We start from the raw sequence: 12,657 nt of genomic DNA on the forward strand, positions 1-12,657 counted from the left end.
AATACTATATTTAATTATATATTCTGGGGTCATATATATTTTTATAAAGTCTTATTTATATATATGTGATTGATAGTAAGTAGTGGTTGGTTAAGAGAAATAAATTTAGTAATTAATTGCTCGTTGATTGAGGTTGGTTATTTTAATAAAATTACTGGCGGGTTTTGTTATAAATTTTAGGGTCAAGTATTGATTGATTGATTAATTAATAAATTTATTTATTTTGTTCATTAGACTTCAGCGTCACACAAAACGACGACGATGACAACAGCCGCTAAATTATATGGCAAAGATTTGAGTGAATATGATGATGTTGACGTTGATGAACTTTTATCTCAGTTAACGCCAGAGGAAATAAATATTTTAGCTAAAGAAGTTGATCCTGATGTAAGTTATCATTTTTTTAATTTAATTTTAAAATTTTTAAAAGACAATATCAGATGATTGGTTGAATTATAACTTAAAAAAGCGATAGTGGATAAAGTATTGGAGATATGATAAAAATGATAAGAGATAAAATTGTAGAGAATTAAATTATCTACAAAAAAGGTCCTTGGTAACTTTTATGTAACTCTAATTATTTAGATGCTAGAGTTAATTTAAGTTGATAATTTTTTTGTTATGTTATTTTTATTTTAACTTAGAATTTAAATACTGGATAAATTAATGAATTTATGATAACATTGATAAGAGATAAATTTGTAGAGGACTCAATTATCTACAAAAAAAGTCATTATCAATTTATATGTAACTTTAATTATCAAGACGCTGAAAGTAATTTACAAAATTTTCATCATAATTAATTATAATTTTTTTCTGACTTAAGTTTAACTCTAGTAAATAATCAGATACAATAAAAAATTAATTAAAATTTTCTACAAAAATATCAAACTTTCATTTTAATTTGATTTTACCCAAAGTTAAAAATTAAAATTTCCAATAAAAAAATTTAAAAAATTGTTACAAAAATAATAATTTTTAAAAATTACTATTACAGCTTAAATAATAAAAATAATCAAAAAATGACCCAGTACAATTTTGTAGTAAATAAAATTCTCTACAAAAAAGGTTCTTACAAATTTTTCCCTAGACTCAATACTTTAGACACTAGACATTAAAAACCAATGGATTTATAAATTACTAATTCGTATTCTTCTGTAGTCACAATAATTAAAAAAAAATTAAATTAACATTAATAATTACAGGATAGTTTTATGCCACCATCACAAAGATGTAGTTACGAGTGCGACAAAACCCCAACGGGTCCACTAAACCGTAAAAAATTAATTGAACACATCAATAAACAAGCACTTGAAACTCCCGATATCCCTGAATTGAAACCATACGTACCTGGTATCGTTCGTGGTAAAAAGGTAATTAATTAATTCATTAATAAACTAATTAATGTAATACATAAATGAGAAATTAATAAAATAAAATAAAATAAAATTACAGTGGGTACCACCACCAAAAGAAAATCTCAAAGAAAAAGAAGCTGACGAACAAATATCAATAGATTTAGGTGACGAGTATGAGCAAGCATTGTCATCAGCAACACAAGATGAAATAATTGATTTAGCTGGTAATTATTTATTATCATTTATGTGTAATGTTTTGTTTAATTAAACAATTAAATTGTTTGGTTGTTTGTTTGTTTAGCTATCCTTGGATTTCATTCAATGATGAACCAAGATCAATACCACGCGTCTCTTTTGAATTCCGGCCAGCCAGTTGGTCTAGGTTGGGACGGTATTACTAAAGCGAGCCAGCCTAAAGTATTTCCTATGGACCCACCAAATGACACTGATGTTGATCAATCAATAAAACAAGTTCAGAATAATGATATTAATCTTATTGATCTTAATTTAAATAATATTAAAGTGAGTATTTTTATTATAGCATTTTCATTTATTTTAAATTTGATAATTTGTGATAATAATTGGAGTAGGCGAATAGTAGTAGAAAAATTCAAACTACTCGTCTATTGATGAATTATTCGTTGGGTTTTGCATTATTCAAAAACTTTGTAATTACCCGAAATATTCGAATTATTAGTTTATGAATTATTTAAAAGATTTGTAAGTTTTCTAATTATTGAAAGTACTGTAAATATTAAATTTTTTTTAAGTATTCGAGTCCTTAAAGTATTTAAGATATTCGAACACATTTAAAAATTTGAATTTGTTGGTTTTAAAATTATTCGAATTTTTCAAGTATTCGAATTATTTAAAAAGTTTCAAGTATTCGTAACTTATCAAATTATTCGAATTATTTAAAAGATTCGTAGGTCTTTTAATTATTCGAATTTTTTGAAGACCTACGAATCTTTCAAATAATTTAAGATATTCTAATACTTCAAAAAATTTAATTTGTTGAAGTATTTAAATTATTCGAATTATTTGAAAGATTCGTAGGTTTTCCAATTATTATAAGTACTCTTAATTACTAATTTTTTTCAAGTATTCGAGTTTCTAAAGTATTCGATAATTTTTAAAAGTATTCGAATTATTTTGAAGTAATCGAGCTATCTTAAGTATTCGTAAACTTTCGAATTATTGATTGAGTTTCAAATTATTTATCAATTTTCCTATTATTCGATTAGATTTACAACATTCGATTTAAACTAAAAATTCAAAATTTTTATTCAACTCAAGAATTATTAACAAATATTTCAAATAATTCATAAGTTCCAATTATTCAGCCACTGCTAAACAATAATAAATGATAATAATGATTGTTTATAAATTACAGAATATATCTGACGAACAATTCTTCAAATTATTTGAAGCACTAGAAGGTAATACACATTTGGAGTCATTGAGTTTAACGAATGTCTGTCTGACTGATCGGACCGCACAAAGATTAGCCGAAGCGATGGAAAAAAATTCGACATTAAGAATATTAAAGTAATTTTTTTTAGATACCTAATTCATTAACTAACTTATAAATTCTTAATCAATTGATGATAAATGATAAATAAATATTTTTTTTAGTGTGGAGACTAATTTTATCAGTCCAACAGTGATGGTCAGGCTCATTCGAGCATTACTAAAGACACAATCTATTGAAGAATTCCGTTGTTCGAATCAGGTATTTAGTCAGCTATTAAAGTTTTTAATCACTCAATCAATCAATTTTTTTTATTTGTTTGTTTAGAGATCGCAAGTGTTGGGTAATAAAATAGAAATGGAAATAACACAACTGGTTGAACAAAATCCAACTTTATTACGATTGGGTTTACATCTTGAATTTAATGACGCGAGACATCGTGTCGCTGCACACTTACAGCGTAACATCGATAGGAGTAAGTACATTTTATTGTTAATTATTTATTTAGGTAGTATTCATATTTGAGACCAATACAATAAACGACAGCGACGTTTGACATTTTACTTTATTTTTATGCTTACGCTTTTAAAAAATTTTATCTTATTTTAATTATTTAAAGCTTTTTCTTATTAATTTAAATACTTCTATCTATCGCTTTTGCTTCATTATTGGTGACTTGTTTGATTAGAAAACTAATTTTATAAAATTTTAAGTATGAAAAATTTCAAAATATTAGAATATTTTATTTTTGACTGAGTAATCTTGTAACCGATGTAATTTCCTCTGAAATGAGTACCCACATGACCATATTTAGAATTTAAAAAAAAATTTTCAAAAAATTTTTTGTTTTGTTAAACACCAAAATTATTAATTAAAATATATGGTCGTGGGTACTCATCCATCGAGAAATTTCAGCTCTGTTACTTCCGCTTATTTATTTTTCAAAATTAATATGTTTGGGTTCAAAAAAAAGAAAATTACAAAATTTTTGAATTTCTAATTTTTAACTTGAGACTTGTATCAGCGACGTAATTTCCTCTAGAAAGAGTACCCACAGGACTATATTTAGTTCAAAAATAAATTTATCAAAAAAATGTATAATTTTCTCAAAAAATTATTTTTTCAAAACATATCGTTGTGGGTATTCATTTTACAGGAAATCCAATTCTCTACAATATTCTATCATCAGTTTGTGTTTAAAAATCATACGTCATCAGAAAATGCATTTTTTCTAGATGGAAGTTACTGTAAAGGCGATTACAGAAGATTCAAATATCAATATAAATATTAGAAAAAAAATATTAATATTTGAAAATAATCAACTTCGATGCTTCGTAGTCTAATTTAGTTCTTTAGCCATCACTTCATCTCAGTATCAGTATATTAAAACTAAAATTTATAAATTTCATCTTTTTTCTTTTTTTTTTTTTTTTTATATTTAATCTCAGGTAACTTCTTTCATTATTCTTACCCTTTTCTAATTTCATTAATTATTTAATTCTTGTAGTAAAATTTATTAATAAATATTTATAATATATCGATTTAAAATTTTATTAATAACTTAATTAAATAATTTATTTATTTAAATTTTGTTGGAGTAGTTTGTCGTATTGAAGCTTTACTACGAGCTAAAACAATTGCTATTGGTGCTGGTCCTGGTGGTTTTTCAGTAATACAAGTTAATGAAAATAATAATGAGAGTAACTCTCCCTTATAAAAACATATTTTTCTTTTTTTTTTTTTTTTCTTTGCTTCAGTAAGTAAACAAAAAAAATTTTTCTGGGTGTTTATTTTTGAAATTTAACAGTTTTTTGATTTTTAAAATATATTTTTTTTGCTTGAAATTAATTTTTTATTTGTTATTAATTATTTGGTGTTTTGGTTTTGGCTTTGCTATTAATTTCAAATTTTTAATGACTGAAAAATTGACGTTCGACTGAAAAAATTGAACTTTTTTAGTAAATATATGAAGCATGTTTTGTTAATAATTTTAATTTCTTTATTTATAATTAGGAATAGAATTAATTTATGTATAAAAATGAAAACATTTATTATATTTTAACAGTACGGAAAGATCTTGAGTTGCGGCTACAATTCAGATTCTTTAATATGAATCACAGGAAACCCGCACTAATTAAGTAAAGGTAGAGGAATTTTATAAAAATAAAGGGTTTGCACCTTCTTCAAACAAAAACTCATAAAAATAATTTAACTACTCAAGTATTTTTGGATGTGCAACAAACTAACAACAAATTAATCTTCTAAAACATTTATTTAAATTAACTCGCTCCAAAAAACTTTATTATAGATTTTTCAAAATTTCATACATTAATTATTATTGACCTCAAAATTACGTAACTGATTGAATTCCCATTTGAATGAGTACCCACATCACCATATTTTGAATTCCAAAAATTTTTCCAAAATTTTGAATTTCGTTTCAAATTAAAATGACATATTCGAATACTTTGTAGTTGGTACTCATTTAACTACAGGTTTAAAACTCTATAATCTCTTCTTACTCATTTTTCGATATTTAAATTTCGCTTCAAAAAAATTTTTCAAAATTTCCAATTTTCAATTTTCAGCCCATGAATCTTCATATTGACTCAATTACCTTTAAAATGAGTACTTACAAGCCCATATTCAAATTTCAAAAATTTTTCAAAAAAATTCCCGCCCATTTTTGAAAAAAAAAAAAAAAAAAAAAAAAAAAAAAAATACTTCATTAAAACATATCGATGTGGGTACTCATTCTTCAGGAAATTTCGATCTCTATACCACCATCCCATTGGTCTTTTATAAAAAATCTCGGCTCATTCAATATTTAAAATTATATAATTAACAATTTGAATACTTAATGAAAATAAAATATAAATCATTATAATTTACTTGAATTATTAACTAATAATAATAATATTTTATTAGATAATCCAAAGGGTTAGTGTTTGCTCATTGGGGAATTCATCGTGATAGACATAATCCCAAAGCGTAGCTCGTTAATTTTGTGAAAACCGTCATATAGACCATAACATAGTCATAGTCAAGTTACGATCAAGACGTGACGCGTTAATTTACACGCCAACGTTAACGCCTTCCATATTTATATACATATACATATATCTATATATTTTCATCCCAATTAAATACATTTACTGTTCACTAAAATAATTAAGAAATAAATCAGATTAAATATTTTGAAAAAAAAACATTCATTTTAACTGATTACAATTTTTGTTTTTTCGTTTCATGTCAGGAAATCATTAAACAAAATTACAAAAAAAAAATAATAAATATTTTTATTGCGGTATATTATATATAGATCTAATACTTATATTATATAAATAAATATATAACCCCTTTGTTATTAAACCCTTGCACTATATAGACAAAGACCCAAGAGACCTTATAACTGACATGTTACGTTGCAGGTTGCGTGATGTTGTTTCGACGTGAAACGTCAACCATTTAATTGATTGACGTACAATTTTTTTTTATTTTTTTCTTTTAATTACACATCAGCGATTTTTAAAATTTATATTAAATTAAATCGTAAATTTTTTTAAATAATCTAAATTTTGTTGCTTAAAATTAATTATATTAAATTTTCAGTTAATTGCAAATAACTTACGACTTGTGAGAAATATCGAAAATTTTCTCAAAGATAAGTTATAGGAAATAAAATGCTCTACAAAAAATGTCCAATAAAATTTTCCCATAAATTTGATGGTTGCGTCAAAAAATTTAAAAAATGTAAAAATTTATCATCAATCTAATTTTAGCTTTGAACAACTTTTGAAGAAATAAAAATATCGAAAAATTATAAGAGACCTTTTTTGTAGAACGTCAAATTTCCCATAAGGTCATGTCTTGAACATTTTAAAGTATTGGTCCCACCATGAGCTACAAAATTCCAAAGCTTAAAAAATAAATTTTTCCATGTTATTTAAACGGGAAATAGAAAATTGCGATGCGGCAGTTGTTAATATTAATATTAAGAGCTCAAAATTTCACAGTTTTTTTTTTTCGTCATTTCCAACAATATTTTCGATATAATGAAGAAAAAAAAATAGTTGTTTCTTTTTTAAACAGTCTAATATTTATAATATTTAATGATCAAAGTTAATAATATATATCGTTTTAAAACATTTCGTTTGTGAATTTTAATTTTAATGCTTGTGTTTATTTATTTAAATAAAATTTTACTGACAATTTTTTTTCAACTAAAAAATTATTTATAAAATTTTGAGCATGAATAATAATAATTTTAATTAATAATAATTGTATAAATAAAAAAATTAATGATTTGTTTTTTGAAATTTTGATTGGAAAGTAAAATTTTTAATCCAAAAAATTTTAATTATTAAAATTAAATTTGTAGCTGAACTATTGAAGATACGATAAAAATGTATGAGATGAAATTAACAGGAAATTGAATTCTTAAAGAAAAAGATTCTCATAAATTTTCATTTAACTCCAATATTTAAGCCGTAATATTAATTTTTTTAATTAAATATCCTGTGTTTGAGACTTGACTATAGTTTAAAATTAATTAAATGAATTGAATAGTGTGAATTAACAAAGACAAATATTTATTATTATTAATTAAAATAATAATTATTTATTATTTTGTGTTGTAGTACGAAAATCCCGTCTCGAAGGATCATCTGAGATCAACGACATGTCTCGGTGAGTTAATTAAATCACATATATATTTATATAATTTACATGCATAATTTTCATCACAATATTCATGCTCAGTTCCTATCAACACATATATACAACATATATATTCACCTTATATATTAATCCAATATTATATTATTAATTAATATTCCGATTCATAATAATTCATAATTCCCATTCCCATAATTAATCATTAATTATTACCCTAAAAAATTACAAAACGTCCTTGAAATTTTTTTACGGAAAAAACTTTTATTAAATAGACAAAAATACAAATATAAAAGAAGAAAAGTAAAAGTAATATATGTACAATCGACTACCCGTTATAAGCCAGTCCTCATAAGTCTCTCCCTCAATCAGTAACTACTGCATCCAAAGCAACTTCCCCTACTTAAGGGAGAAGCTTGTCTGAGAGACAAAAAAAAGTATATTTTTGTGATTTTTTTTTTCAGAGTACCTTCGTTATTAAAATTCTTAAAATTTATGACAATATTAAGTATCATTTAAAGAATATTCTGCTAAATTTTCATAAAAAAATATTGAAAAATAAGCCAGTGGCAGTGGGGAGAGACGAGTCACCTCGAAAAAAAAGTTTTCATGCCGTAGGCAGGACAACTTATGACTGCCTCATCTGAAATAAAAAACCAAAAAAATTTTTTTAGTACATAAGTTTATCTTAGATTTGAACAAAGGATTTTTTTTTTCAATAACTACTTATTTTTTAATTGGACAACAGAAACAATTTTTATCTAAAATCAGAGTTTTTTATTGCGCCTCTATTAAAAATTCAAAAATGAATATTTTGTTTATTCTTTCGTTCAAATCCAAGATAAACTTATGTACTAAAGAAATCTTTTTGGTTTTTTTATTTCAGATTAGACAGTCATGAGTTATCCTGCCTACGGCATAGAGACTTTTTTTTTGACTCAGCTCTCCCCACTACCACTGGCTTATTTTTAAATATTTTTTTATTAAAATTTAGCAGAATATTCTTGAAATGATTCTTAATAATGTCACAAATTTTAAGAATTTTAATAACGAAGGTACTCTGAAAAAAAAAATCACAAAAATATCCTCTTTTTTTCGTATCTCAGACCAGCTTCCCTCCTTAACTACTTTCGAGATTTGTATGAGGCAAACCCTTATAAGCATCCGTTAAAATAAGCAAAATTATAAACAAAGATTAGGAACAAAAAATAACAAACTAAGAAGGAAAATTTACTGTCTATATTTCGCGGAGATTTCAGCGCTATTAGCACTAGAACAATCGTCGTAACGGTGCGTGACAAAACGTAATAACGTTTAAAATCATGTAAAATAAAACAGGCATACAATGGGTAGTTATAAGTTTGAAGACAAAACTAAACGCATGATAATGGGAAGACTGAAATTGTAACATAAATTTCTTCTATGTACCGGAGATCAGGCTTATGACGAGTAGTTGTGTAGATGAGCTCAATAGTATCGTTTGAATATTAAATTTTATTATATGAGTGTAAAAAATGTAAATAAAAATATAACAAGTAGAGAAAGAGAAGAAGCCAAACAAAAAATTGTCTAAGCCAACAATTTATTTATTTATTTTTTTTTTACGAGTCGATTTTCTTGAAATGGATAAAATTTCTATTATTCTTGGGGTATATAATATATATATTCTAATCCTCTTGAATTGAGTTAACAAATCGATAAAATAGACGAAGAATTCCGTTATCTAGAGAAAGAAAATTTCTAATATATATATAATGCATTAAATCCGCTTTCCTCACGGATTCAAAAACGATTTCATGAGGATTTAGAATTGAATTTATTATCACTTGCTATATATATTTTTAAATTATATATATATACATACATTAAGATGTAAATAATTTACCAGATTTAGAAAAATTTATTATTACCAACAAAAAACTATATAAATTAAAATGAACCTAAACAAGGCATTGAAATTTGAGACTAAAAAAATTATCGTTGGCGCGAAATTTGAAAATCAAAATTTTTCAAAATAATTATTTATTTCATTTTCTGTTTTTTTTTTTTTTTTGTTAAATCTCCATACTATGAAAAAAAACTATTAAAAAAAAAAAAAAGGAATAATTAAAGTCGTGATTGAAAATTAAAAAAGAATATATTGAAGTTGTGATAATTTATTTCGTAGGTAAATCGAAAAAAGAAATTGAACTTTATTTTATTTTTATTGGAGAATATAAATCCGGTCGGTTAATAAAGTTCGTAGGGTTCTGGATTTGATGGATCCTATCGCGTACTATAATTCACGATATATATTTTAATATTCATATTTATGCTTCGGTACTTTTTTATTAATTACCATAAAAAAAATATCATCATAAATTATCGCCGGATTAAATTGTCAATTAGAGTTTTTAATTAATTAAATAATCAATTTAATTAGTTAACTAATTGATTAGTGAAAAGATTTATTTTTTTAAATACAAATATATACCGATATATGTATACATATAACAAGCACCTAATACATTATTACGAAACAACAAAGTAAGTGTGATCCTTATCCTATTTCCTTGCTTATCATACAGTAACATTGCATTGCTTTATTATTATTTTAATTATAAATAACATATATCGTTAACAGTATATACATATCTATTTATATACATAAACATACATAAGCTGATGTCTTTGACGTTTGTTTAATCCGAGCGCAGTGTACGTAAAATAAAAATAGTAGACAAAAAACGTTTGTTTAATTCTAAAATACGCGACTTTATTCATCGTTGATTAAAAAATAATAAAAATAATTCTGATGTTCTGTTGACTGAATTTTTTTTGCTGAAACTTTTTTAATACTGGATTTATTAAATTTTTACAGTAATAATTAGTTATAATAATAATGATAATTAATAATGATGACAGCGAGAATTTAAATCTTGAAAAATTGAAAAAAAAAAGTTTTAATCGTAACGATACACTTTTCCGGTAATGAATCACTGGGAAATGAGATTTTGAAAAAATTTTCAAGACAAGCATTAATGGAAAAAAAATTAATTGTAATTAAAATTACTAACCGTGTTATCATTATTATTATTATTGTCGTTGTTGTTATTATTATTGTGATTGCTTTTGTTTAAATGAAGAATAGATCTCGCAGGTACACTGACGCATAAATAAAAATAAATAGGGAATCAAAGTACATTGTTTATGATAATGGTTCATCAACAAGTTCTACGAATATATAAATATTACGATCGACATTGCATTGGATAAATATTTAACTCTTTCGTAAACATTTATCAGCATACCCATACATTCATTCGCTCATCTATATACATATATATTGATATAATATATAAATATCGTGATAATAAATACCTGGTACTTTAGTATTTGCGACAAATGAACATTACGCAATTATAAAATCCTTCAATTATTTAACAGTCACAAATAAATTTTTCGAATTCTGTCCGAGTAAAACGCGAAACATGAAAATTTACCGCCGATTAACTTTACAATTATGACATTTCAACTCATTCTTTTGTATATTTATCTATAAAAAATTTCAAAATTATTTATTTATGTTCATTAGATTTAAATGAGCCAAAAAAAAAAAAAATAATGATATTGAAAATTGATGAAAAAAATTTTTGAACCATGTAGATTAATATAAAATTGAATGCCCTTTGAAACGAGTATCCACAAGACATATTTATATATTAATTTATCTGAAAGCTATATATATAAATATATGTATGACTTTCGATGTGTTTAAAATAAAAACAGGTTGTTGGTACTCATTTCAAAGAGCTTTCAATTCTCAATACAATTACATAAAAAATTTTAATTTATTTATTTGCTGGCTTTTTTTATTTGATAAATAAAATAATATTTAAATAAACAAAATCAGAGACATCGGCTTTGAAATAAATTATTCTATACCACTGATCGTATTATATTTATTTATATCAATGACAATAATAGATCATCAATGACAAAGGATTCGCACAAAAATTCAAGTTACAACAACAAAGAATCAACCGGAAAATCATCAACCAACCATGAGGATCATCACGAACGATAAATATTTAAAATAAAAATTTCACATTATTACTCTTTATTTAAGAAACCTCACACAAATTAAATCATTTATAACTCAAAGAAATGCCCAAATGTTATTAATTATTAATTACTCCACAAGCTAATCACGCAAAAGTTTAAACTCTACCAAATAAAATTTTTTACTCACTATAATAATTATAAAAAAAAAATCGTGCAAAAAAAATGGTCGTTTTAAAAACAAATAAAATCCTTTTATATTATTTAAAAAACAATTAAGACATGTCATTTACTAATTATTCTATTGAACTTTTATTATAATTATTATATTAATAATAATAATGACTATTAATATATAAATAAAGTATTTAATCATTAAATATTAATGAAAAAGTTTATTATTAGCGCTGCTATTTACCAATTAATTAATTAATTGATTAATTAATTAATTAAAAGATAAAATATAATAAATAAAAAAGAAATAAATCTGTAAATATTGACTTGTAATTGCTGCGTTTTAATAAATGCTGAATTTATAATATTATTTTAATAATTAATTTATTAAATTAATAAATTAATTATTAAAATTTTTATTATTTTAGGTTGTTTTTAATTATTTTAAAGAAATAAATATATACCATTAAATATATGTGTAATTGTCTTATTAATTAACGTGAAAATGTTTTAATTATTAATTGATTAATTGGTTAATTAATTATTTACTTTAAATTTTTTTTTTTTTTTTTTTTTTTTTTTTTTTGTAATAAGAAATTTTAAATGAATGAAAAAAAGTGTGAATGTTAAGTAATAAAAATTAAATTACGCTTGTAGTTGAAAGAGCAATTAAAACAATTTTGAATACAAATATATATATATATATATATATATATATATATATATATATACATATATACTCATTACTCATGACACGTGAATTAAATTATAATTACAGGGGACCGAGTTTCAAATAAAATAATTTTTTTATATTTCATATTGAAGAATTTTCAGTATATATATATATATATATATATATATATATATATATATATATATATATATATATATATATATATATATATATATATATATATATAAACATTGAATAAATATAGT

At 23.5% G+C, this 12,657-nt stretch overlaps 1 protein-coding gene across 6 annotated transcripts in view; it reads left to right on the forward strand.

Annotated features, from left to right (window-relative positions):
- The window catches only part of LOC103580836 (tropomodulin), a 33,728-nt gene extending 21,767 nt beyond the window's left edge, over window positions 1-11,961 (forward strand). For 2 of the 6 annotated variants that reach the window (XM_053738382.1, XM_053738381.1), the window contains exons 2-10: window positions 235-387; window positions 1,206-1,373; window positions 1,456-1,582; window positions 1,660-1,880; window positions 2,752-2,906; window positions 2,994-3,090; window positions 3,157-3,304; window positions 7,470-7,518; window positions 11,470-11,958. In XM_053738382.1, coding sequence (XP_053594357.1) covers window positions 262-387; window positions 1,206-1,373; window positions 1,456-1,582; window positions 1,660-1,880; window positions 2,752-2,906; window positions 2,994-3,090; window positions 3,157-3,304; window positions 7,470-7,518; window positions 11,470-11,569 — 1,191 coding nt within the window. In that variant the 5' untranslated portion in view covers window positions 235-261 and the 3' untranslated portion in view covers window positions 11,570-11,958. Of the gene's footprint in view, window positions 1-234; window positions 388-1,205; window positions 1,374-1,455; window positions 1,583-1,659; window positions 1,881-2,751; window positions 2,907-2,993; window positions 3,091-3,156; window positions 3,305-4,894; window positions 4,974-7,469; window positions 7,519-11,469 lie in introns of all 6 variants that reach the window. The other 4 variants (XR_008403536.1, XM_053738378.1, XM_053738379.1 and 1 more) reach the window with 4 other exon arrangements.
- Window positions 11,962-12,657: the final 696 nt, after the last annotated feature.

Source organism: Microplitis demolitor, chromosome 4 (assembly GCF_026212275.2).
Source record: "Microplitis demolitor isolate Queensland-Clemson2020A chromosome 4, iyMicDemo2.1a, whole genome shotgun sequence".
Taxonomy (NCBI): Eukaryota; Metazoa; Arthropoda; class Insecta; order Hymenoptera; family Braconidae; genus Microplitis; species Microplitis demolitor.